This window comes from Plectropomus leopardus, chromosome 2 (genome assembly GCF_026936395.1).
Source record: "Plectropomus leopardus strain MGB_pleo_1.0 chromosome 2, ASM2693639v1, whole genome shotgun sequence".
Taxonomy (NCBI): domain Eukaryota; kingdom Metazoa; phylum Chordata; class Actinopteri; order Perciformes; family Serranidae; genus Plectropomus; species Plectropomus leopardus.
Window position 1 is genome coordinate 10,390,776 of NC_142177.1, and position 27,325 is coordinate 10,418,100.

A 27,325-nucleotide genomic window follows, 5' to 3' on the forward strand; every position below is an offset into this window, starting at 1 on the left:
ATGCCAGAACTTATTTGTACATAAGTAAAACTTTATTGCACTCTATTAAAAAAAAAACAGGTGTTGATTATGGACACTTTGCCGACTGGTACTGCTAGTGCTAGGTAATGCAGCGAGTGTATAAGTGACCAGGTTTGTCTACAGTTTAACAGAACCAAATTTAACATGGTTTCAATAAGACTGCCTTCTGTTTGTCTCGGTTCAATGCATTACAACAACAATAACATGCAACAGCTACATGTGGGTGCAGCATCATCATAAAAGAAATAAAGCTTTACACTTACGTTTTCACCTCAGTGGAACGCCCTGACAAAAATCTGTATGACATTAAGATTAGACTGCACCCAACCGCATACCATTTTTCTTGGACAAATATTTATTTAAGGTGTGTGAAAACTCTGACGGTGGCCTAATCTCTGTATGTGGAAACGTTAAAGAGGTGTGTGTTTTATCTGTAAAATGTTTTGCTGAGCAACAGGATGTTCTGGTTCATTTCACAAAGTGTACTTCACTAACATGAAGATGTCGGAGGGCAATAAGGACATTAAACACCCCTATAAATGAGCTGGATAACTGAGACCATGTGTAAAAAATCTACGGAGGGTGTTGGAAATATTGTCAACAAAACACAGACAGTGCACGTCCAGTAAATGTGTTGTTGCCATAGAAACTCAAACCTAGCACGGCATGTACCACAGGTTATGTTTTGGCTTAGACAAACATGGCAAAGCTCACACAAGTGAAGTTTAAACAAGAGAAACAGATGAACCTCAGCCACATTTGACACAGCAGCGGTCCAATCCAAAAAAACACGTCTTTTGTGACTTTCTGCTCTGCAAAGATGTGTCATTTCATTTTAGTAGCAGGAAATGCTTAAAGAAATGCTGAACTGAAAAAAAAGAATATAAAGTGAAGCACTATAGCTTTATCTTAATAAATACTGCAGTACTTGTTTGAAATAAAAAGAAAGCATATCTCTGTTTTTTAAAAAAACAACAACCAAAATCCAAAACAAAAAACCCACCAAGAGCAGCAGCAGCTACCTGTTTTATACTTGTGACCAAGTTGGCTTACTTTATGACATGTGAGAGAAAATCATTAAATGGTAGAAATGGGGCAAGAGGATACTGAGCTTCTCATGAAAATACCACTGGAAACAAGATTTGAATACTTGCTCTCTTCAGGAAAGCAAAAGAGAGATTAAATATACACGTGGTGATGCCAGGAAAAGAGAAAACAATTTGGTTTTTAATTTTTAGATACAGTGTAAGACATAGACTTTATCAATCATTAGTCTCAAATGATCGTATTCTTTAATTTCTTCCTAAAGCACAATTAAAAAGCTGTAATGACAACTTTATTGTTATATCACAAGAGTTAAAGTTAGGTCATTATTATTGTTGTGTGCATTATTTTTATACGAGGAACACCAGTTATTTTTTGTTGCTGCAGAATTTATTGTTGTGAAACCTTTTTTTTCTTTTTTCTTTTTACACCTTTTCACATTTGCATTGCCCTAAACGGTGCGACATGCAGTATCTCTGGTGAAATTGTAATATTTTCACCCACCTATCTACAGTACACACCTGCAGTTCACTGAAACAATAAACTGTGCTGATAAAGACTTCCTCATTGACTCCCCCGATAAAGGATGCCAGGCAGCAAGAGCACAGAGGTTTTACTTTGACTTCAACCAATGAAATAAATCCCAAAGGGGAAGGGGGGTGGGGGGTGCTGGGGTACTTTTCTTGGAAGTCGACGCCAAAAGTTGCCCTCACAAGCCAAATGTTCATGACTGCTGCTCTTGCATTTGTGCATTTAGTGGTCTGTCTGATCTGGTTGTCTGATTTGTCTGTCATGCAGACCCTCAGGTGAAAGAAGGTTATGCTCTCTACACCACGCTGTCCAGCCCAGATATTAATGCTAAGCCACTGTATGTTTACACAATTAATTAATTTATGATTGTTTTTATTACTATTGTGTCATGCAAACTTATGCCCAGCCCACATAGGCTTACAAGACCACCACAACCAAAGTCCAGCATACATATTTTTATACAACATTAAAAAAAGACAGAAAGAAAAGAGTGATGGAATAAAAATAACCTACATAATCAGATCATCAATGAGTTTAACAGTGTCACTCAGACGTTTACTGTGTAGCACTGAAAATCAGAATAAGCACTAATTAAACAATCTATCTTGCCTTCTTTTCAAGGCTTTTGCAAGAAAATGGGCAAACTTTATTCAACTCATTTAAATTAAACAAATAGCTTTTGGTCGCCTGTGCACCGAGTACATCAGAGTTCAGTCGAGCCATTTTATGGAACGTTAACTCTCTTATGTCATCAAAGTTTGTGCAGCATAAAAGGAAATGGGACTCACTTTCCACATTACCCAAATAACACCAGTCACACATTGTCTTTTCCTCCTGAATAATGTTGAATATCCCAGCCTCAATGGCCAGAGGGAGAATGCCAGCTCTGTTGTGCAACTGAACATCTTAGAAAACGAGATTTTACATATGGTTCAGGGCTGAAATTCTGTTTTATATACACATATGTCCTTAATTTCGGCATTAACAATTTTTTTTTGTATGTATTTTTTTCCTCAAAATTCAACAATAGTTTATTTAATAGAGTTAAAATTATACCACAAGTCTTTCTTGTAAACATAAAGCATATCCTCCTCCTCCGGGACTGAGTAAAGCTCTTTTGCCCGTGGAGAATGGTGTGATCTACTCCACATAAACACCATCTTATTTACTCTGCCTCCTGTCAATGTTTTTTTTTTTTATCATGCATTCACCATGTTGTGTTTTATTCAAACTTCCCCTCTGCATGTTTACCATGTAAACTCGGGTGCATTCAGGGTCCCCTCAGAGAGGTTAGAAAAATCAGAGTTGAAGCACGTCTGTGTTAACCTGCAGGGAAAACCTGGGCAAAAATGTGCTGTGCATCTTTTGATTAGTAGAAATTCCCAAATAGATCAAAATAAATAAATAAATAAATAAAATTACGAAACTTGAAATGGCACATGTGCAGTTTTGAGGATGTTTTTACATTGTAGGCCTAGAAATAGGCTAGATACTTTTTTTTACATTTTACATTTATGTCTGTACATACAAGTCAAATGTTTATTGTTTTTTCTTGTTCAGCTTTGTTGTTCTTCGTATTAGCTGCAGCCAATGTCTAATTATGTGTATGATGTATATGTGCACTGAGAGCAAAAAAAAAAAAAAAAGAAAAACAAAGTCAAATTGCTATGTGTAGAAAAAATACTTGGCCAGTAGAAAGGACTTTGATTGCTATTTATAGACAATGTAATGCAGCTATAGATCTTGATAATAATTAACAACTGATTAATAATTTGCAGTAGTAGTAGTTTAATTTATCAGATAGATTTTCCAGGAACCAAAGTCCATCCATATTAACCGATTCTTCTTCTGAGTCGCAGCAAAACTCATCATCGAGTATTAGTATTATTAGTATTATTAGTATTATTGGTATTATTAGTATTATTGTGAGCAGGCTGATTAAATCGCCTCTGCTGCTCTGCAGAGTCTCAGAGTTACCGCACGTCGAGTTGTCTTGAACGCCTCTCGGTCATGTTTGTGTAATGTTTCACAGCCGCTGTGCAACGTAGTTACCGGGCACAGTACCTGAGTACAAGCAGCCGACTGACACAACACAAGTGAGTAGTTTGGTTTTGTTAATATTAACAAACAGAAGCTAACATTTACCTTTTATCTACTGCGTCTGATTTATGAACGTTTCTGAATGAGTGGGTGAAGACATGCTGGTTACCAGTGTTGCTGAATGTTAGCTAAGTTAGCCATGAGGATGAGGATGGTGGTGATGATAAAGCGCTAAAATGCCACGTTTTAACGTTGCTAGCTAACGCTATACTTTATCTTTCGTTATTTAAGGTCTTTAGTTTGCAGTGACTCTGAAATATATTTACCCGGCGCTGTCCTCGTTGTGAATTTAGCTAACAAGAAGTGTGTGTCTGTGTGAAAAAAGACAAGATTTTTAGTACTCCTACAAGGCTAATCTAACTGGGGCACACTGCTAAAGTTAACCAGAGGATATAAAGAGTTTAATGTTGCATCAAATGTGTTGCAGAATTTGCCAAAATACTCTGCAAACATCACAATACAATGTTGACGGTTTAATTTTTAAGGTTAGTTGTGAAAAGAGTAATTTAAGTGACTTTTTGACTCCAAGTATGTCAGATATACGTCCAACACCATGTACACAGTACAGAAACCTGCAGTTCAGGGAGAGCCTTCAGTTTTTCAATACCTGGGAGCGTGTAAAATAGTTTTATTTGTGTAATAATTTTACATATAGTGCTTCACAGATGAGTGTTGCAACAATAGACATAGATTTTATTCGTCTTTATTTCTTTGTTTACAAAGTTTTCATATGTTTTTTTTTTCATTTCTTTTATTTATTTTGGTTTGCTTTGCTCTATTATTGGTTGTACCCACATAGTTTGCATCACCAACCACAGGGTGGACATCTCATATTTATAAAATTCCTGATTGAATTAGTTAAACAAAATTAAGGTAAATGCTACAACATGAGTCAGATTACCACTTAGTGTGCAACAAGATTTGTATATTTCTATATTTTACAGTTTCATTATATATATATATATATATATATATATATATATATATATATATATATATATATATAATTTTATTTAGTTTCTTATATTTTTAAACTATTTAGTGCTGGATTTCTTCCCCCTATTAAATAAATCAAATATCCAATTGAATTAACTGTAAATATACAAATTTATATTACTTAAGTACATATTTTTATATGGTTGAATGTGTTCAGTTGTAACATAATTGTAATTGTAAACACAATTACAGTCACAATTCACTCTATTTACATTTTTTAAATCCTCAGTTTTAGTTTTTTCCCTACTGAGGGTAGGTAGGTAAACCCTAAGAAAAGTAACACGTGTCCCTTTCACTGTCTAAACTTTAGGGAGTTCAAGTAGCAGTTTGAGAAGCTAAGAGGAGATAACCCCAGTAATCTTAATGGCCCCTGTTGACAGTGATAAGACAAATGTAATTGATTGATAAGGCAGAGCTCCGCCACATGCTATCTGTCATGCTTTTTTGACCTAATGCTTTTGCTGCTCACCACCACCCATATTACAACACATGTTGGTGCTTCTAATTTTTGGTGGATGCTGCAATGACGTATAGTATAGTTCCACTCATAGTTCCAGTTAGTCAGCCACAGATCGTTTCTTGTAAAGCAGCTCTACCAGAGGATGTTTTCCAAAGCTGCGAGATATTTTGCCACAGTCCCTAGATTCAGGCTGGAGTCGTAACTTTCTTCCTATATTGTCAACAGAAAAAGACGTAGTCCTCCAATGAAATGGTTTAAGTCATTATGTCTCAGTTAGTTTCTTAATTATATGTGGGACAAAGTGTCAGTGTGTAAACATTTACTAACAGAGTTACACATCTACTCACATTTCTGTGATTAGAGAAAGTGAACTGAGGCTCCGGCCTTCCTCTCACTCCCCTTCAGCCGGTTGGCTCGGTTTGTAGGTTAAGGTAACTGCTGGTTGGTCAGTTCAGTAGGAGTTGAAGGGTTAAAGGTTTAGTTGGTCATTTTAACAAAAAACACATGTTGGCTGTTAAGAGAGAGCAGGTTTGGTGATCTATGCTGTAAAAAAAGTCTACATTTTAGACTGTACATTGCCTTCAAGGAGATTTCCCTGCACACAGCAGCATGTTTTCTGTTTCAGCAACCCAACTATGTTACACCCACTGTGTCCTAACAGCAGTGACAGAGCCTGTGTTCAGGGGGACTGTACACGTCTTTGCAAGCAGATCTATGATGTATTGTAACTCAATAAGTAAACACTTAAAGGTCCATTGATATAAATAGGGGTACATGTAAAGATTGTTTTCATTTTCATCCGTTGATTATTTTCTAGATGAATATTTTTAGTTGTTTGGTCTGTCAGAAAACTGAGAAATATGCTGATGAGTGTCTACAGTTTTGTCCACAACTCAAAGATACTCAGTTTACTGTCATAGAAGAGAAAATAATTTTTTAAAAAAAGAATAACATTTAAGATGCTCGAATCAGAGAATTTGACTTTTTAAAAAATATTTAAAAATTTTTAAAAAAAAAAATTGATTGATTGATTGAGTTGATTATATACGATGATTATATAAGAAATTGGTGTATTAATTTCAGACATGTCAAAGTCTGTCTCAGGGCCCAATTGTGGCCCTTAGACTGATTTTAAAAGACCTTTGGTTTGTCTCTCAAGATGTATTATATGATTAACACAATATTCGTTAATCAAGCAAGATCACTTTGCGTTGATTTTCCATTAACCTCACAATAACAGGACATTCATACAGTTTGTAGACATGAACCAAGAAGGAACTATGTAGGCAAAGCTACTGTGCGGGCAATAAACAACCATATAGTACCATAAAGTTCCTGCAGCTTAGTAGACATGGCACTGCAAAGAAGCTTAAAATCAACAGTGAGGGCTGCCGCTTTTAGGATCGGTGGGAAATTTCATTTGTATGTGATTTAAAAAAAAAAAACAAACAAAAAAAAAACAAACCATATGATGTGAGAAGCATCTGACCCCAAGGTATTTACACAATATCGAATCTGGCCCCTGTCCAGAAACATTTAATTTAGACACGCCTGATTTAAGAGTTGACAGCTAATCAGTTCATCATTGCAGTTCTAGTCATAAGTCTATGAAGCTGCTGAAGCCTGGGACAGTTATGTTTAGTAATCTGGATAGGAAGACCAAGCTGCCAGCCAAATGCCAGTAATTGTTTTTGCTGTGAAGGTTGGATTTGTTTGACCTACACCAGCATGTTCCCTATCGGCTGAAAAGTCTTTGAAGTGTTTTTGCTCCAAGAGCTGGAAGTACAGACACGACATCAGTTACAACTCAGGCAGGCTGCTTAATTTTCTTTTACATGTGATTGTTTTGCCTCACTTCTGCAGTGGCATTAATCTGCAAATGTTGAGGAGTGTGGTGATTTGTCTACTGCTTTGCCGTCACTGATTGTTTACACATACACAAATGTCGAGACAAATTTGGAGATTTTTTTTTGGTGCTGTGGGGGCATCACATCATTTGATGTGGGTCAGTTGGCGGCCATATAATAGCAACACTGTCAGAAATTGTAGTCAAGGTGCAATAGCTGGCATGTGTTAATCCTTAGAGAGCATGAAATAAAATTGATGCCTTTCCGAAATGCATGACAATGCTGGAAAATAAAACACTGGCATATTCTGGACTTATTCATAGAAAATATTTGGAAGATGCTTTCTTTCTCTCTTTTCTTTACTTTATTTCTCATCTCAATTTCTTCCCAGAACATCAGTGCAATGCTGCTTCTCAGACGCTGCCGCAGCCTGACTCGATTTGGCCCCGTCAACACTAAAAGGTACAGCACTGTAACAAACAGGTATTGTATTGAACATTTCCTTGGCCTGCGCTGAAAGAGCAGTTTTGTGTGATGTGCGCTCCACCCAGTCAAAGGTCTCAGTTTATTGAAGGATAGTCAAACAGCCAATTCAAAGCAAATTAATTTGATTTTCCAACTTTTTGTCTCACATATTTGCAAAACGTTAGTGCTTTTCATCCCCTTCTTATCCTTTCATTTTACATTTTGTGAATACACCACAGTTGAATAGTTATCCTTGAACGAACAGTTGTATTCAAGACCTTATAATCTTGGCTTGATCTATACATTTCCATTATTTTCATTTCATAGGCATCAAGTGGCACCTGGTGTGGCATCGTGTGCAGCTCGTCTCTGGAGCAGCAGCAGCAGGGAGGACCAGAGATCGTACCAGCGTGCCCATGGTCCCAGCTGGAGACATGCTCTGGCAGGACTGCTGGCTGGTACCGGGGCTGTCGTGGCTTATGGCCTCCATCATCACAAGGTTAGGAGGAGATAAGATCTGTAAAAAGAGTCAATGTTTAATTTACTTATGTTGAGCCAAGGCTAAATTACCCAATTTAACACGTTTCTTAACTGTTGTCCTACTAAACGACACAAAGACGTGACTTTCATTGTGATAAGTTGTGACGTGCATTTGACATTTTATTTTCTTCACACCTACAAAACTAAACCATTAATAAAACAGTAATCAGTAAATTAATTTAAATGAGATATAGCCGCACTACACTTTAATTTTTTTTTTTTTTTTCTGTAAGGTCTGTTTCTCAAAATAGAGGTGTATGGTACAATCCTAATTGTAAAACAATTTTGGCCAATTTAAACAGTTCAAGAACATAACATTTTCAGAAGCACCCTTTTATGGTACATCTCTAGTCACAGTGAGGGCAGTGGCCTGTATCATCTGTTGCCTTGCAATGTCAGCTCATTTGTCAGTTTTCACTCCCACATCGTATGTGACTCAACATGTGAACACATCTTGACTTGATCAGATTGCCTAATCACTTCAGAGGAAAGAGAGAGGTTCACACTGAAGCATTATGGCATCTACTCCACCAAACCATGGACTACAGATGCAGCAAAGTCTTTTTTTTGTGTTGTGTATTTTAAATGTAAATGCCAAAATATAACTGTTAGTTGCACCACAAAATGATAGATAAATACATTTCTTATAAAAAATGTTTTTCATCTACTGAAACAGTTATAAACATACATTATGTTTGAATATACATTACATTTACACTGAGAAAACATTAACCAGTCCAAGAGGCAGTGCAGCACTCCTGTATAGTTTTGCGAATAATTAACAGAGTGATGCTGCAAAATGTCTGTTTAAAGACTTAGGAGCTGCTTTTATTGTTGTAATTGTGGTAGTAATAGCTATATTTGTCAGTAAATAAGTCATGTATTTGCATCCGTTAAAAGCAAACTTTTTTTTTTACTGTGTTTTGTCTCAATCCTCTGCAAGGAAGGGGGAATTCAAAGAATTTAAAACAGCTCGGGAGCTTTTTTGCACTGCTCCTTCTTGACAAACAAAAGCCACATGGTTGACCAACATGTGGTGTTTGCACAATTAAGACAAAGGCCTGATGCAGCACTTTGGTGTGGCAGTATGGGCGGAAAGGCTGGAACTTTTATCTTGAAAGCAAAATTTGTTTTTGATTGCCATATTTTTCTGCATGAAAGTGGCAGAGAATATGTTCTATTACAGGGCTGTGTTGTAAATATTGATATTATGCAGGTCTATCAATGAGAAGGCCTGCAGACTCAAAATAAAACAAACTTTGTAGCAACAGTTAACTTTATGCACCCTCTGAATTAATCCTCATTTATCTTAATTTTAATTTACCATACCATATATTAAAGTATGCTTTACTGAAGCTACTCAACAGTGACTTAGTGTTCTATGCAGACGGGGAGAGCTATGAAAGATATTTTTAGCGTTCCCACATCAGGGTCAACACGTCCAGCCGAGTGATGTCAGCATGTGCAAACATGAGAGCACACACTGCCTCTGCTGTTACAGCCACTTTCCCCACATAAAACCGGAGGCCTAATAGTGACAAATAATTATAGTTACAAACTGATCACCTAAAAATCCAAATTACTTTCCATTAACAGTTGCACTAAGCGTGTTATATTTCTGCAACCTACTCTTTTTAGCAGGGTTCCTGCAGATCCTTAAAAAGTCTTAAAAGGCCGTGAATTAATTTATGGACATTTATTAAAATAATGCCTTAATTAATATTAAAATGACCTTATAGTTCAGAAGTCTTTAAAATGATCAGACATGGGATGTAGGATTTTATAAATTGTTTTTTTCGGACGCTTCATCGTAAAATCTCAAAAAATATTGGTAGCATCTTTTATTTTTTTTTTTAAATAATTAAATAAATTCCTCTTCTTAAAAGCATCATGCTGGGAATCCAAGCATTAGATTCTGACCAGAAATGCCAGATATTTCCTGCTTCTGTTGGTAATCTAAAAAGACACATTATGGTAATATTTAATATATAAAATATGTCCATTGTCTTCCGTGTGTTCCACTCTTAAAAGGGTTGTTTTTGTCAATATTTGGGCTGGATAATCTTGTTTTTTTCACTGTACAAAAATGTCATGTTTTATATAATAAACATTTTGGCAAAATAACACTGTACTTCAATTTTAGTCATTAGAAATTTGGTCTTAAACTTCAGCCCAAGTGGCATATAAAAAGTCTTAAAAAAGCCTTAAATATGACTTGCCTTAAGCTGCAGGAACGCTGTTTCAAGGTTTCAAACTGTCTTCCAGAGTGAATACCTGGTTTCCTCACCTCTTCTCTTTTAAACATCCTTTTTGATGGATCACTAAATTGAGACCTCCTCTCTTGTCTCCGGTGCAGGCTGAGCAGGAAGACACCAGTCGAGTGCAGACCATAGAGAAGACCTCCACTCTTCCGGTCTTCAGCCAGGAGGAAGTCACCAGTCACCGCTCTCTGGAAGATGGCGTGTGGGTCACTTACAAAGGCAGCGTCTATGACATCACTAATTTTGTGGCCATGCATCCTGGCGGGGATAAAATCTTGCTGGCGGCAGGTGGAGCCCTTGAACCTTTCTGGGCGCTGTACGCTGTGCACAACCAGGAACATGTGCTGGAAATGCTCTCAGAGTATAAGGTGGGCTGATTCTCGGTTTCTGTTGATGATTTACCTCAATGGCAGCAAATGTAAGGACGAGCTGTGTCTGACACACAGCGCTCTGAAAAGATAGGTATGATAAAAAAATACAGGTGCAGTGAGAAGTAAAAGACATATTATTTACTATGAAACCAGTCAACTATGGATAAAACATCAGCAATGGAGCACTTTGGAGGAAAAAGCTGTTTCATCAGATTTTCCATCAAACGGGGCGTTCAACGCAAAGTTGAGACAAGCATTGGCCATGAGCACCAAACACTGTAGCCAGTGTTTAAAGGTCAGTGTGTAGCTGAAATATTCTGCGGACCTTAAAGGGTCATGTTGGTATTTTTCAACCTGGACTCTGTTTTCCCATGATTGTGTGTCTAAGTGACTAATTGAGACAACAACTGAGCAAGAGTGCTGCATATAGCGGCCATGCTACAAGCTTCAAAGTAATCACTCGGGGCATATGTGTACCCTTAGCCAAAGAAAGGTTGTTTTTAGGTTGTTAGTTTGAGTGTTGACGACATTATATAAAGGATCCCTCCACAGATAGACTTTTTGTTTAAGTCATGGTAAAAGCACACTTGCATTCAAAGTTGACAGAAACAAAATAAAATTGAAAAAAAGCCGTCTTCGTTCGTCTCTCTGCTGTTCCAGCTCTGGTGTGGTGGAAATTAATCCAGTTAGATTTGAAAATATGATGGCTCTATACACGCTGGTGGGTTTTGCAATGGCAATTTTGGGGCCGTGTCTGGTTTAACAAAAAGAATTTTACTTTTTAACAAAGAGGTCGGGGAGCCCGGTGGCTTAGGTGGTAGAGCAGGCGCTCTATGTACCGAGGATATGTCCTCGCCGTAGCAGCTGCGAGTTCAGTTCCAGCCTCGGCCCTTTGCTGCACATCATCCCCTCTCTCTCCCCCTTTCATACTATCGCTGTCCTATTATCAGTAAATGCAAAAAAGCCAAAAAAATAATCTTAAAAATCCTCCCCCAAAAACCTCAAAGAGGTCGAGTTCTGTAGGGATCCTTTTCATAATGTTGTCAGACACTAAGAATAACAGTCTGAGCCTGTCAGTGGCAAAAAAAAAAACATTTTAAGTGGGCAAAGGGGCACATGCCCCAAGTGGTTACATTGCAGTCTATTTCATGGCTGCTGCCCTCTTGCTCAGTACTCGACCAATTTAAAAACTTGTTCTTCTCATTAGTCACTTAGACACAAAAACATGAACAAGTAGGGTCCAGGTTGAAAAATCATCAAATAGCCCTTTAAGTAAAAGTGTCAGCCATCATTGATCTATGTTTGAATTCTAACAATGACCTTGCAAAATTCTGAGTTACACCTCTGAATGGGAAAAATAATAGAAATAATGGAGTTTAAAGCCTCTAAACTTGCCTGCAAGAGAAAAAAGGAGATCTTTAAAATTCTTGCCCAGTTTGTCGCTCGTGAGAATCCATCACAGTTTACAGGCAGAGTTTCTGCTTCAACTGTGATCTAGTGTATTTGCTGAAGTGCTGTGTTCACTACAGTACTTTTCAGTCGCAGTACACATTACAACACCCCCTCCAGTATGTATTTAGTATACAAATACATTAAAAATGTTGCTCTGTCTTTGAGAAATAGAATAATGTCAGTTGAATTTATCCTTAAATGAACTTGTCATCTATTTTGTCTGTCTTGCACTCAGTCTCTGAAGACGTATGTGAAAAGGTCTACTGCCTTCTGTATACTGAGAAACATCTGTAGGCAAAATACTGGCACTCCCTCCAGTGGCCACTGAGGAAAACACTTTGTTTTTCTTGTGGAGTTTCCTTGTGAACACACACAGTTCTTTGTCTTTCTTCTGCTTTGATTTTCATTTTAGAAAAACAGAACAGAAGAGCAGCTAAAAATATCGTTGGCATTCAGTCTGAGGGAGTCTAATAAATCTTGTGTCTATGGTTAATACAAGGTTGGTGTGCTGAGTGCAGAAGACCAGAAGAAGCAGCAGACTGTTCAGTCATCTGACCCCTACTCTTCTGACCCCGAGCGTCACCCCATCCTGCGCATCAACAACCTCAAGCCTTTCAATGCTGAGCCGCCTCCTGAAATCCTCTCTGACAGCTACATCACCCCCTCTGCCATCTTCTTCAAAAGAAACCACCTGCCGGTTCCTCTGGTGGACCCGGCCACATATCAGCTGCATGTGGAGGGGCTACCTGGAGGAGTGCTGACGCTCTCTTTAGAAGAGTTAAAGTCTCGATTCCCCAAACACACCATCACCGCTACGCTGCAGTGTGCTGGCAACCGCCGCTCTGAGATGAATAAGGTGAAACAGGTGAAAGGACTGAACTGGGGCATCGCTGCCATCAGTAACGCTACATGGAGTGGAGCGAGGCTCAGGGATGTGCTGCTGGCTGCCGGTTACGAGCCAGATGTGGCCAAGTGGGCTCTCCACGTTCAGTTTGAAGGACTGGATAAAGACGTGACGGGGACGACTTACGGTGCTTCCATCCCGCTAAACAAAGCAGTTAGCGAGGAAGGCGATGTGCTGTTGGCTTATGAAATGAACGGCGAGGATCTTCCTGCTGACCATGGCTACCCTGTCCGTGTCGTGGTTCCAGGCACAGTAGGTGCACGCAATGTTAAATGGCTGGGGAAGATCATAGTGAGCGCAGAAGAAAGCAGCAGCCACTGGCAGCAGAACGACTACAAGGGATTCTCCCCCGGGACAGACTGGGACACGGTGGACTTCAAGTCTGCTCCGGCCATCCAAGAGCTGCCCATCCAGTCAGCCATCACCACACCAGCAGACGGTGCGGTGGTGGATCGCAGTATGGAAGAGGTGACGGTGAAGGGTTACGCCTGGAGTGGAGGGGGCAGAGAGGTGGTGCGTGTTGATGTTTCTCTGGATGGAGGAAAGACATGGCAGGTGGCCAACCTGAGGAGCAGCGATAAGGGACAAGCACCCAAACCCTCGCCACCACCGGGACGAGCCTGGGCCTGGAAGCTGTGGGAGGTAACAGCTCCGCTTCCCGCAGAGGCTCAGGAGCTGGAGATAGTCTGCAAGGCGGTTGACAACAGTTACAACATGCAGCCGGACACAGTTCCTCCCATCTGGAATCTGAGGGGCGTGCTGAGTAACGCCTGGCACCGAGTGAAGGTGAAGATCAGAGAGGACGAGAGCGAGGAATAGACTCAGTGGTTTGATCCACACCCAAAATCCAAAAGGTTTATGCTTGAAAGAGTCGTCTGAGAGTGGACATAGTTTTAAAATCTGTCACTAAGACGCAGCAGGAAAAGTGACGGAGGAAAAAACAGTCTCATAGAAAATACAGCTGGAGTTTTTGATGCACAGTTTTGAAATATTTATGCAATCATGCTGTCTGTGAGATTTGAAGGATTTTCAGCACTGCATATAGAACAAAGCTAAAGGCTGTTAATGACCAAAACATGTTCAGTTATATCTCGTGATGGGTCAGGAGATACTTAAGTGATCACGTGATTCCGTTAATTTTGAGTCTCTGACTTGTAGAAAAGATTTATTTTTGTAATCACTATTGACATACTTATTGTTCAAGATGTACGCACAGTGTATTAAAAGAGTCGGATTAATTGTGCGATTAACACGCAATCCTAATTTAAAAACCTTATTTTAAATAATATTCTTATATCTAGAATGTAGAGGATTTTTAGGTTTACTACATTGTCATTGCTTTAAAGGAACATTGTGTCAGATTTGGGGGGGGGTTGAGCTAAATCTAGCCGTTAGGATTGCACTTTGCAACCATCTAAAAGTTCTCGTTAAGGTTTTAAACGGAAGTCAAATTATCTTCAGACATCTCTTCCTCTGCAAAACAACTGGATCCGTTGATTAAAACCGGTAAAAACCCTTAATAAAGCAGTTTCATGTTTCAATGTTAATTTCTGCGTTTCTCAGATGCTGCTCAGATTGTCGGAGATGTGCCGCTTGCCCAGCACCTGCTCATGTGTGCTTGCGTTATTTTCGTAATCCAGATGTTCAGGAGGTTTTTATAGAGAGACAAATGATCCCCCAAGGTTTCTTCCTCTCCAGGACAAATTGCTGTGGTGATTTAAACCCTTACAGTTTCATGTTACAGTTTCACAACTGAGTTGCTGCTCACTACAATGGCTGACACGAAAATGTAAATGTTGCTATCTAGAGCCAGTGTTTGGTTTGTCCTTTCTAGGCTACTGTAGAAACATGGCAGTGCAACATGGCAGTCTCTATAAACAAGGACCCGTTCCCTATGTCGTTTTAACCAGCTCATTATAATGTAACGAAGGCACAACAATTCTTATTTTCAGATGATTTTATACTAAAGAAAACATACTTATGATTTCTGCCAATATCCTTTTAAATCTTACACACTGGAAAGTGCAAAAGAATATGAGCGGGAGCAGCTGTCAGATCATAAATGCTTGTTTTCACTCTGAAAATCAGAGGTGAACTGTGACCCTTTCACTCGGTTTGTGGAGCTGCGCTCTGTTTCAAACTTGGTTCAAAGAATCACACCTTACTGTGGAGATCTATTTGAGGTTCAGTCGTGTTTATACCACGACACCGCAGCATACTGCAGAGGTCTGGGTACTTCTTGACAGCCGTTTTGACGACATCGTGTTTTGTGTAGTAAGTGCTATATTGTCCATGTTGACAAATAAAGAGCTCTTATTTTACACTGATATACTTACAGTCTGCTTCGTGCCAAAAACAGTGCCAAAAAAAATGTACAACATAGAGGAAATGAAGTCAGTTCTTATTATTTTAAGACATTTGCTAAAAATATCAGCACAGTGGGATGTGCTTCTCAGTTTTGCAGAGCTTACAATTTTCCACTCACTGTGATTAAATGTATTAACCTGCAAACTACAGCTTTTACATTTAAGACAAATTCATTTAATCGGATTACTTTTCTTCAAGAGTAATGAGAAAATGCATAAACATTAACAATTTAACATATTTTTAACTGCACCAATGACAGTTTACAAAGTTTCAGACTACTCGTGCAGTGTTTCATTTATCAAATTGTGTACCCTTCCTACACAAATATTTTTTCACCAAAACCTTACTATCCAAAAAACTTTAGCATAAACTTAGACTTACATGGACGAGTAGCACGCTAGTTTTTAGTGAAAATGCATTTGTGGGGCGACCTCGAGCTCACCTGGAAGAGTGTGCGCCCCATGTGCTGAGGCCTTTGCAGTGGCCTGGGTTCAATTCCAGCCTGTGGCCCTTTGCTGCGTGTCATCCCTGCACCCCCTTTCTCTTCCCCCATTTCCTGTCAGTCTATAGTTGTCCTGTCAACAAAGGGAAAAGTCGCATAAACAAATCTTTTCTTTCTTTTCTTTTCTTTTTTGTCTTAAATCTTTTTTAAAAAAAGAAAAGCATTTGTTTGGGAAACACTGAGCATATGACTGAATAAGAGAGAGACTTGGATTTAGGGTGCAAGAGTGTAAGATTTTCATAGTACGATAACCATCCGAAAAAAACGCGGTTTCATGGTATTGCAGTATTAAAGAATTATTATTATCATCAGTTACAATGACACTAACAGCATAAAGGTTTTAGATTAGTTGACCAAACATTTTATTACTGTAACTGAAACATCTTTTTTAATGGAATTATGTGTAATAATCCTTTTTTAAAGACAGGTAAAATAAAGGGGGGAATTCTCCATCCAGTTGCAGTTTTTTCAATACCATAGTAAATCTACACGGTATGATAACTGTCGATTTTCATGGTACTGCACAAGTTGTATGAGAGTTTGTAAATGGATGTTTTGATATTTTGGTTTCTTTGTTTACTGTGGAGATATGTGAGATATGGTTAACAACATCAGGATGCAGTTATTTGTTGAGGACAGCTTTAAGATTTAAGATCAAACATGTCTCACCATATTTTGATTAATGGTGCAGAAAACAAAATGTTGTACGTGTTGTTACCAAAGTTTTGGTTCAAGTTTTTTCAAATTGTAAAACTTGTCTGAAGGCTTTCATGTACATCTCCTGCTGCTTTTACTTAGTGATTCCTAAATATGGAAACAGAGGAAACAGGATATGAAGTGACTCAGATAGCCCTCTAAAAAAAAAAAAAAAGATGTTGCAGCTGACAGGAAGGTGAGCAGGAGGAAGGAAGGGAGGACACATTGATGTCAGAGATGAGGTGTCGTGTCAGGACCAAGAGCGATTGACGATATCAAAGAATGCAATAGAAAAATGGGTCAAATACGTAGTTTAATCTGCAGAAATTTGAATAGCCTTGATGTTGTCACGGTGACGAGAGAGATGTGTTCCGAACAGGATTAAGCAGATAAAGATGTCTCCTGCATGTTGTTTCCCTGACTGTAAGTGACTGGATTTAATATGTTAAACCAAGATATATTCCGGGGGTTTTCCGTGCACAATAAACGCCATGGGATTCATTTTTTTTATTAGTATCCTGAGGCTATTGACCTGGTGGGGGACTTGTTTGGCAGTCGTGTTTGTTCTAACATCCCACTCTGATCTGTCTCTGAGTCAGAAATGACTACAATTGGGGTAAGCAGAATTACGTGAAACAGATGAAGAAAACACATTTATATGATTCTGCAGTCGACCCAAACTGCGAGAAGTGATGTATTCAGTTAGCTCTTTGCTGATATGAGTATGTGTGCGGAGGAGTGCAACCATGCTCTACTCACAAAGTCTGAGTCAAAGAGATTACAGAAAACAAAGGAAAGCAAAGTCAGACAAAAAATAAAAGACAAATAGACTTTAGTAGGAGATGAGACATTAAATATTTGTGGTATCGAACTGGATCATTTGGACCAAATGTTCTACATGCTTCATTTACCCCCTTGGTTGAATTGAACAGATACAGTATACTGTTGCTGTGTAATGTTTTGGATACAGACAACTAGTGTATGTATCAGACCTCCCCCCATAAGCTCTCACTCTACTCCCACTCATAGCTAGTTCCTTTTTTCAGTTCCTCTTTTCTTTCTTGTCTGTAATATTATTTCTGTCACAACAATGGTATATACAGTAGATAGGAAACAGGTGAAGCTGACTCTTAGTTTTATTCCTCTCTAGGTCAGCAGACAGAGTTGTGTCACATTAGTGGTAAATGCAAACCAGCGCATGAAACAGTTGTGTGGTAAGTTGTGTTATAGTGAGGAATGTGAAGCATGTAGACTGCGAAAATTAGCAAAGGAATAAAAAAAAAAATCCAAACTTAATTGTCAGTATGAATAATTTCTAATTTAATGCTAATTTGCATATAAATCACAGGGCTTAACAACACCTAATGTAGCGAGGAATTTATCTACAGCCTGTCAGGAGTTTGGTGCCTGTATTAGAGACTGAATATGAAAAGGTTATTTCTCTTTATTGCTGGAAATGTTTGATTTAAGTTCTACTGCTGGCACACAAAGACAAACCCGTAGCGTTTCCTCAGGTTTGAGTCTGAGGCTGTATGATGCCAACCGTCCACCATGCACTCACATCTTGAAACCAGCTGCTCTTTTGGAAAATGCTACTTTAACATTTATACCAGCTCCACACGAAACAGTCTGTTGTCATCCAAGTTTGGTAAACATATGTTACAAATGTCCCAATGAAGTTTTAGGTCTTCACAGTGTGGCAGTCTTTAAGAACAATTTCAACCTTCAGTCATCCACAAATGGAGATGTTAATGTTTCTTTGAGTTTAAAAAAAGAATTGTATTAAATCTACACAGCTGCCCAGTCATCTAAATTTACCACAAAATATGACACTACTTCAAGCAGAAATTAAATTTAGCCTTGTCGGCTTAAACAGAATTAAGAGCAAAAATCCCTGATGACGAAAGTTCCTCATATACGTAACTCATTTCCTCTCTGACGTAATTGTGTAAAAATGTTTTTTTACATGACAACCCAAATTAATAATTATAATTATCAGATGTGATAATTATATATAAACCCGCAGCTTCTTTCCAAAATTTTTGGAATCAAAAAGAAACATAAATGTGTAGCACAAAACTTCGAATTTCTGTCACCACAATTATATGAATTTCCATGTATAACTCAAAGATTTCACCTAAATTCCTACTTCACGAATACAAAGTGATGTCTTATGTTTATGTCTGCTGAAATGTCCAACATTGACTATACTTACTTATATCTGTGCAAAGTTTGTCACTTTTTCACTGAGGCGGGCGATGTCTGTGCACTTCCCTAAAATATCAGATTCAAACGATAGATAGATAACGTCACGGATATGAAAACTAATTTTTGTTTAATAAGGGGAAACACATCCAATGCAGAGTGGACTTATTATGCATGTTATTTAAATCTCAGCCAGACAGAATATATCTTTCTGCAGACTTTGATTAGATCTCTGATTTATAATAACGTAAAAACACACAAGCCAAGTTTAAACACTTGCACGTGTCCAGGCTTGCTACTCTTATCAGTGTTTTATATAGTAAAGGTAGTACCACAAACATTTATAGCTTAGATGTAGTTGTTGCCTGGTGTTAGTCTACTAAAGTACTCGTCAAATAATTAGGAAGTGACATTACAAACCGGTGTTTGTTGGTGGGCTGACAATTAGCATTTGAAACTCAAATTTGTGCCTCAAACCCCTTAAGATTGGTTTTACGCAAAATAAAATATAGCGTTTACAACATGTAATAACACCACACCTATATCTGATCTATCCTTTGTTACATGTCAGCATGAATGTGTCAATGATGGATCCGTTTGTTATTGAGTAATAAACATAAATATTTGTCTCAGATGGGATATGTGTGGGGACAACAACAATGTGGAAATGGAGGGCAAGGCACTGTTTGTGGCTTAGGCCCATAATTAAACTGTGATACACCTACACCTGTAGGACAGTGTGTGTTACCACTAGGGAAACAACAAATGGCCCTTTACCCCGAGGATGTATTGTGTTGTAGTGATAGCTTCGTTCAGGGCGACTGACCTCTTTACAGAGAGTCAAACGGTAGTTTGACCCTATAAACAGGTTGAGTGTGCAGACCACTGTTGCAGCTCTGCATCCTCTCTCAACAGCTGTACAATTTCACAGCAGACACGTTGGCTGGAGGTCAACTGGCTGCTCTTGTAATCCTCATTCTTCAGAGATGGATCATCATAGCCACACAGGGCTGACTCATGCGCCGGGCTGAGTTTAAAAACTGCTGGAGCGCTTTAGAGAACAAACACAGTCTGCTGTGGGACTCCACTGAGCACTCCTCAGGCTCTCAGCCTCGGATTATTTGGGACAGAGGAAAACTTGACTATGCACTACACATGGCTGCTGCTGCTGCTGCTGCTAAAGCTCGGGGGAGCTAGTTGTGCTGCGGTGCAATGGACAGAATTAGAGGAAGCAAAGGTATGATAATAGTTTGAGTTGTGACTTTTTTTAAAATATACATTCAAAATCTGACTTATCTCAGCAGAAAGTTTATATATTGTATGTATAGGCATAATACAAAAGTGTACAGTATTATTTTAAGCATATGAGAGCTGTATGTCTGCCTCTGCATCCACAGGCCTATTTGAAGCAGTATGGTTACCTGAATGAACCAGCTGATCCTCAGGACCCTCATAACCTGGAGGAGATCATGGAAGCCCTCAGGTAACACAGAGCAGCACCCTTTTTAAAGTGGAAACACAGGCAGCTACAAACAATGAATCAATGTCATAACACATGTTTAATCTGAATGAGTTGCAGTTGGACTGATAGTCTCAGATACAGCTGAGGAGGATGTGAGCAGCCGTCAGTTTGCAGATGTTTGATCTTGTTTCCAGGGTTTTCCAGAGGGCGAATGATTTGCTACCCACTGGAGAATTGGATGAACCTACTCTGGAAGTAATGAGACAGCCGCGCTGTGGCTTGGAGGACCCCTTCAACAAGAAGCATCACAAATACAGAGTGATGGGTGAGTCAGTGTCATTTTGTCTTTTCTACAAAACTGTCACCAAGTTGTTTATTTCTATTTTTGTTTTGCATTTCTCTGGCATTTGAATGTTAAAAGTTGTTAAATGTTGTTTGTAGTTGTAACTTTGACAATTGTGAGGCATATTGTCCAAAATTGGCGCAGTCTGAATCAGTAACCAGCTTATATCTGATCAATTTCAGACCTTTAGAAAGCTGTGGAGAAAAATCGTCAGATCTCTAAAGACAGCAACTTTTATCACCTAAGCTATATAAGAATGACTATGGAAAATTTCCCACTCTAGTAAAAATACTGGTAAAGAAATGAAAGCAAGCGTTTAAACTCAACTTAAGTAGTAGTATTAAGATCCTTACTTTAAGAAAGAAATGACCATTTGTTTAGTTACTTGCCACATTTTGCATTAAATTTGTGAGGAAGGCCTTTTAGCATGCCTCCAGTGAACAAATAATCTAAAATGGAGAAAATTCTTGAATTGAAATAAATGGGGGCCTCATTAAACAAAAGCAAAATGATATTAATTGTATCTGTTTGCAAATTCTACCACAACTTATGCAATATAGTTCAAGTCTCATTTATGCAGTCTATGCTCAGTACTTCCCAAACAGACAGCCCCTCTCAACCTAGAACTGAACTGTAAGTGTAACTTACCAATACTCTCTCCAGAGCCAGACTCCACTGACAAAAGTGGTAATTTTACCTCACTGAACACTGAAGCTGCTGGTCTACCACCACCTCGATACATAGTTTGTTTGTGTTATTGTGTGACTTTGGTGAATCCAAACTAACCTTTTAAAATGCCAAAGTCACACAATAACACAAACAAACTGACTGATCAAAGCAGTGGTAGACCAGCAACTCCTGTGTTCAGTCAGGTAAAATTACAATTTTTGTCAGTGGAGTCTGGCATTACACAGAGCATAGTTAAGTTTCATTTTCAGTTCAGTTCTTCATCAGAAAGGGCTGTCTGTTTCGGATGTCCTGAGCGTACGACTGCATAAATGAGACTTGGATTACACTGCAGGAGTTTTAAAAGTTTGTGAATGAATATTTTGATAAAGAATTTTCTCAGTTTTTGGATTCTTTGTTCTTCAAAGACATGCAAAAAAAAAAAAAGTTTTCTTCACTAATTCAACATAACATGGAGTGAGTGGTTGATATACAAACAATCATATGGGGGGTGAAATATTCCTTTAAAGTGCACTTGGAGTATTATGGGTTGTTGCATGTGATCATTGCAGTGTGATGATTAAAAAACAAAAACAGCTAGGAAGTTTGTGGGACTTTGATAGTTTTGTCATGGTGACTCAGATAAAAAGGGCTCTTCTCTTACAGGCTGGTGGAGAAAGAGGAGTCTGACCTACCGCATTTACAACTACACACCTGACATGAAGAAGGCACAGGTCAAGATGGCTATCCGCTCTGCCTTCCAGTACTGGAGTGATGTGGCTGCATTGACCTTCAGAGAGGTCGACTATGGCAGAGCAGACATAAAGATCTCCTTCCATAAGAAAGATGGCTACTGCGCCCATCCATTTGATGGCCGTGGTCAGTTTTTAAAAAAAATTTAAATAGATAAATGTATTAGGCCTACTGTCCCCTGAAACAGTAACTCAAATTGTGTATTTGTACCACATGCAGGTCATGTACTCGCCCATGCTGAGTCACCAGAGTCTGGTATTGTCCATTTTGATGAGGATGAGTTCTGGACCGAGGGATCATATTATGGCACTAATCTGCGTATTGTGGCTGCCCATGAAATTGGCCACGCCCTGGGCCTGGGCCACTCTCAGCACAGAAGCTCACTGATGGCTCCAGTCTACGCTGGTTACAATGCCAACTTCAGGCTGCACACAGATGATATCAGAGGCATCCAGGCATTATATGGTGAGTGCAAGAGGGCCCATTGGACTAGATCAGAGCTGTATACTGCATCAGTGTTTGTGAATTTGCAGCGATCAGTACCTGTGACTTGACCTGACGCTTCACGTGATTTCTTGACTTCAGATTTTTTCACTCTTTGATTCACTAGGTATCTGATTCATGTAAAAGTCTGACTATTTAAAGTGTACCTGCATGCCATAAAAAACAGTATTCAAGTGGTTTTATAATGTCAAGATAAGGAAATCATGTATTAATCCTAAAACGTCTCTGTCTTATAGGCAAACGCGTTACCAGCACTTTAGCCAGTCCAACACCCGCAGGCAGTCTGCTTCCCACAGAAAGCAGCCATGAAACTGAGATCATCCCTGACCCCTGCACTGCCAGACTGGATGCCATCATGTTGGGTAAGATTAGCTATTGCTTCAGTAATTACAGGAGAAGCCTCAACTGTGTGCTTTTTGGCCTGACTTTCTGCAAGACCACAACACACCGAATTTACATGGAATAGATCAAATAATGTAAACTCAAATTAGCTTTCGTGAGCTGCATTAAAGTTCCAAACATTTTCCAAGTTTTTAAAGGAACATGAGACAACAGGCCCATCAATGAAAAAAATCAAACCTTGTTCATTTGTCCGGGGTTACATTCTGAGATAACACATTTTTGTAATTAATTGTTCAGAATGACAATCAGAAGCTGCTGTACTGACAGATATTTTTTTACATACAAGGAGTTTGCTTTTGTGTGTTTGTGCATAACATAAACATAGTGAGAGAAAATGAAACTAAAAATGAAAGAAAGTGTGGCGAAAATCAAGAAATCTAAATTATATAACAATATATTAATGTAGAGTAGAATAAAGTTTTATATATATATATATATATATATATATATATACTATAACTTCTGAAAACTGCACAGCTATATATATATATATATATGTAGCTGTGCAGTTTTCAGAAGTTGTAGTTTGTGCAGAAATATGCAAAATTATGGGAATGTGCAGAAATTCACAATATAAAGTATAAAAACAATGTGCAAGTTTATTGTCTACCTCCTGTATGAGTGATGTCAAGGTAATTATGTATATCTTATGTATATCATGTCGATATTTCTGCTGTACCATTATCATACACAGGCTTTTTTAGTAAAACAGCAGAACAGCACAATATGTCACAAAGACTTAGTATTTCACTGTATGTTTAAACAGGTCCATGGAGGAAAACTTTTGCTTTCAGTGGTGATTATGTCTGGACCATCTCTGACCTGGGACACAACCCACCAGTGAGAATTGACAGGTTGTGGAGGGGTCTCCCTGGAAACCTGAATGCTGCTGTGCACTCTCAAAGAACCAACAAGACTTACTTTTTTAAAGGTACAGTTACACAAAACTCCTGTTGCGTGTTCTTCATCTGTTCTCCAGCTGTGATTCCAGAATTTAAATGTGTGAATATTTATTCTGGTCACAGGCAATAAAGTGTGGAAGTACACCATGTTCATGCTGGACTACGGCTACCCCAAAGAGGTCAAACGGATTCCTACTAATATTGATGCAGCCGTGTACCTGGAGAAAAACAAGAAGCTGATCTTTATCAAGGTACGAAAGCATTGACAGCATTTAAAGGGACAGTTCATCTCAGAATCTAAAAGACATATTTTTAGATTTATTTATACTATATTTTTTATGATATGTTTATGACATACTATACTATTACATTTTTCTGATGTTTTTTGACATAGTGTGGTATGATATTTTTTTTGTCAAAATACGTAATGATGGCATTCTAATGACTTTTTTCTGACATACTATACTATGACATGCTTTTTGATATTTTTATGCTATGTTTTGCAACTTACTATACTTTGACAATATTTTATGTTTTTTTTCAACATACTACACCGTAATATATTTTTATGATTGTAATGACATAGCATACTATGACATTTTGTAATTATGTTTTTCAACATACTATACTATGACAATCTTATGATGTTTTTTTTCCAATATACTTGTAATATGGCACATATTCATACACATTTTCATCACAAAACACTATAACTTTATTTCAGTTTTTTGACACACTAAAATATGTTTGTTTTTCACAAATTTTAATTTTTAAAAAAATGTATACTCAGACATTTTCAGTATTTCTTTTTTACATAGTATAATATGACATTTTTTATTATGTTTTCTCCACATACTAGACAAGACATTTGAATTTTTTTAGATATACTATACTATGACAGCTTTTACATGATTTTTTCAACATTCTATATTTTGACATTTTTTTATAATCTTTTGACAACATACTATACCATGCCATTTTGATCATCTTTTTTTCAATATACTATATATATATTATGTTATTTTTTATTATGCTTTCGACATGCTATACTATGACATTTTTGATGATGTTTTATTTACATACTATACCATGACTATGAAGTTTGAAATACTTTTCAATGACAATTTTAATAATTTTCTTTTGACATACTATACTATGACATTCTTTTTCAACAAACTATCCTACAACTTTTTCATCATATTTTGTTTACATATGATGTTATGTCACTTTTTAACATAATTTCTGACATGCTGTACTATAACATTTTTAATGGTGTTTTTCTCGACATCCTATTCTGGCATTATTTTTAGCATGTTTTCAACTTCCTATACTATGCCATTTTTCATTTTTTTTTCGACATCCTTTACTATGAAATTCTTTAAGATGTTTTTATGACACTACTATGCCATTTTGACATAGTATACTATAACATTTCTTCTGAGTTTTTTTTCAACAAACTATACTATAATGTTTTGATATACTATACTATCTCCAACATTCAGCAATTTAGATCCAAATAATCTAGATTGATGAATAGCACTACAGGTAAGAGGAAAATTTATGTGTTTAATCTGGGGTTCAACTGTCCCTTTAAACATGTAAGTGCATCCTTGTTTATCATTCTTCTTACAGAGATCCTCAGTTTGATTTTATTTATATTTTTTATTATTATTATTTTTTTATTTTTTATCTCTGTGCTTTTGGCCTGTGTAGGGTTCGGACCACTGGCAGTGGGATGAGCTGAAGTACACTGACTTAAGTGCATACCCCAAACCTCTCTCTATGCTCTTCTCCGGAGTGCCCTCCAGTCCGGATGCAGCCTTCACCTGGACCAATGGCAAGCTCTTCTTTTTTAAGGGAGATGATTACTGGCGTGTGAATGAGATGTTGAGGGTTGATAGAGGGTACCCACTGAGTAAGAAGGAGCGCTGGATGCGATGCTAAGGGTCCGCCATTAGGGGGCAGCATGAATCAAGAGGTCTACAGCAGGGGATTGCTAGTTTTACTTCAGAGGCATTTACAACCAGGCAACCTCAACAACAGTGATTGATTGTGAATTATCATCCATAAAAAATAGTGTGGGAAATTATTTTATTTCACTGGATTTGATTTCAAACCAAGCTACTCCTCTTCTCAGCAACAGGCTGATTTTTTTGTGAGGCTTACTTCTTGAGCACAAATGTGTGTTTTTGTGACTGCCAGAATTATGTAAGCTTTTGTGTGATCTCAGGGTGAAATAAGGGAGGCCTTCTGTTTTTCTCTCAAACATATGTGTTGGATTATGTGTCTTGATACTTTCAGTAAGATGTAATATGATGATGGGAGTGAGCACTTTCTGTTTAGACGTTTTGTTTAACCAATTGTGCAACACTTTTTATAGCATGTTCGGTGCTCTTAAATGTTTCTAAACACTTCCATTATCTCATGAGTCACACAGGTCTGTGAGAAATTATTTCACATGACTGTGTCCTGTTTTTTTTTCAAGTGAAAATGTAACTTTTTCTACAAATAAACAAGATGTAATGTCTGCTTTCTCCCAGATTGCAGTTCCCTGTCACCAGAAAAATGATTCAACTTTCCCACAAAATAGAAAAATATTTAATATTGAATATGATGAAAGGCCAGTCTGTCCCTCACAGTGTTGTCAGAAAAAACGCTGGAGGGACCATGGCAACCCCAACCCATTGCAGAGTAGGAAATCCTCCCCATGACCTCTTTATTGCCCATGAAAAATCTGGTGAGTAATGCTGCCAGTGTTGCTAAGAGGCCAAAGAGACAAACAGTACAATTGATCTGACTCAATCAACGAGTAAAAACTGGTTTGCTATCAAACACATTTATTTACATTGAAATTTATATCCACAGGTATGTACACATTCAGATAACAAATACATTTCCCCTTCAAAATTCAATCAACATGTCCCTTTTTCAACCCTACTGTGGTCATTTTAATTTAAATAATAAAAATGTTCATTTCACAGGCATACACAACAGTCTAAACACTTCACTTATTCTGACAGGAAACAGTTTTATTTGCATTATTTTATTTTGCTTCACTTTGTCATACTCCATGTATCCACCTGCAAGTCATAATTTACTCTCTTACCAAACTCCATCCAAAAAAATACATGTTACTGATAAACATTCACAAATCCTATGAGCACACAGGTAATAACAGGTAATAATGCAACACTTCATGGCAATGACTAACGTTTTTAAGTACAGTACATGTAATGTCAAACAAACTGCTTTGTCATAATTCACAAAAGACACACATCTGGTTTTGAGGCTCGTACTTGCTTTTTTATGTATTTCATACATGCTGAGAGGAAATGGAGGACCTTAATTTGTTAGTATCTGTTTTTGAGTGTTTCTCTAAGAAACGCAGTGGTTATGTTGTAGCTGTCAACAAACTGGTGACACCTCAAAGTTTTCCCCAAAGAGCAGCATTCTAACACGCAGGACTGACACAAATCCTCGCTCCAAATCAGTTTGAGGGCGAGTAAAGTATGTTGTCTAAAACCACAAAAA

The 27,325-nt window shown here is 37.9% G+C and overlaps 2 protein-coding genes across 2 annotated transcripts; both read left to right on the plus strand.

The window, feature by feature from the left end:
• The first annotated feature begins 3,545 nt into the window (after nt 1-3,545).
• On the plus strand, nt 3,546-15,313 carry suox (sulfite oxidase). Its single transcript, XM_042507316.2, has 5 exons — nt 3,546-3,692; nt 7,391-7,461; nt 7,792-7,963; nt 10,361-10,633; nt 12,588-15,313. Exons 2-5 carry the CDS (start codon nt 7,403-7,405, stop codon nt 13,809-13,811), a joined length of 1,728 nt encoding a protein of 575 aa, XP_042363250.2. The 5' UTR covers nt 3,546-3,692; nt 7,391-7,402; the 3' UTR covers nt 13,812-15,313.
• Nucleotides 15,314-15,460: 147 nt separating this feature from the next.
• mmp19 (matrix metallopeptidase 19) lies at nt 15,461-26,321 on the plus strand. The gene is made up of 10 exons (XM_088084537.1): nt 15,461-16,980; nt 19,747-19,999; nt 20,160-20,245; nt 20,419-20,549; nt 21,900-22,112; nt 22,206-22,451; nt 22,727-22,852; nt 23,659-23,823; nt 23,918-24,045; nt 25,508-26,321. The coding sequence occupies exons 2-10, from the start codon at nt 19,907-19,909 to the stop codon at nt 25,736-25,738; spliced, it is 1,419 nt and encodes a 472-aa protein (XP_087940663.1). The 5' UTR covers nt 15,461-16,980; nt 19,747-19,906; the 3' UTR covers nt 25,739-26,321.
• Nucleotides 26,322-27,325: the final 1,004 nt, after the last annotated feature.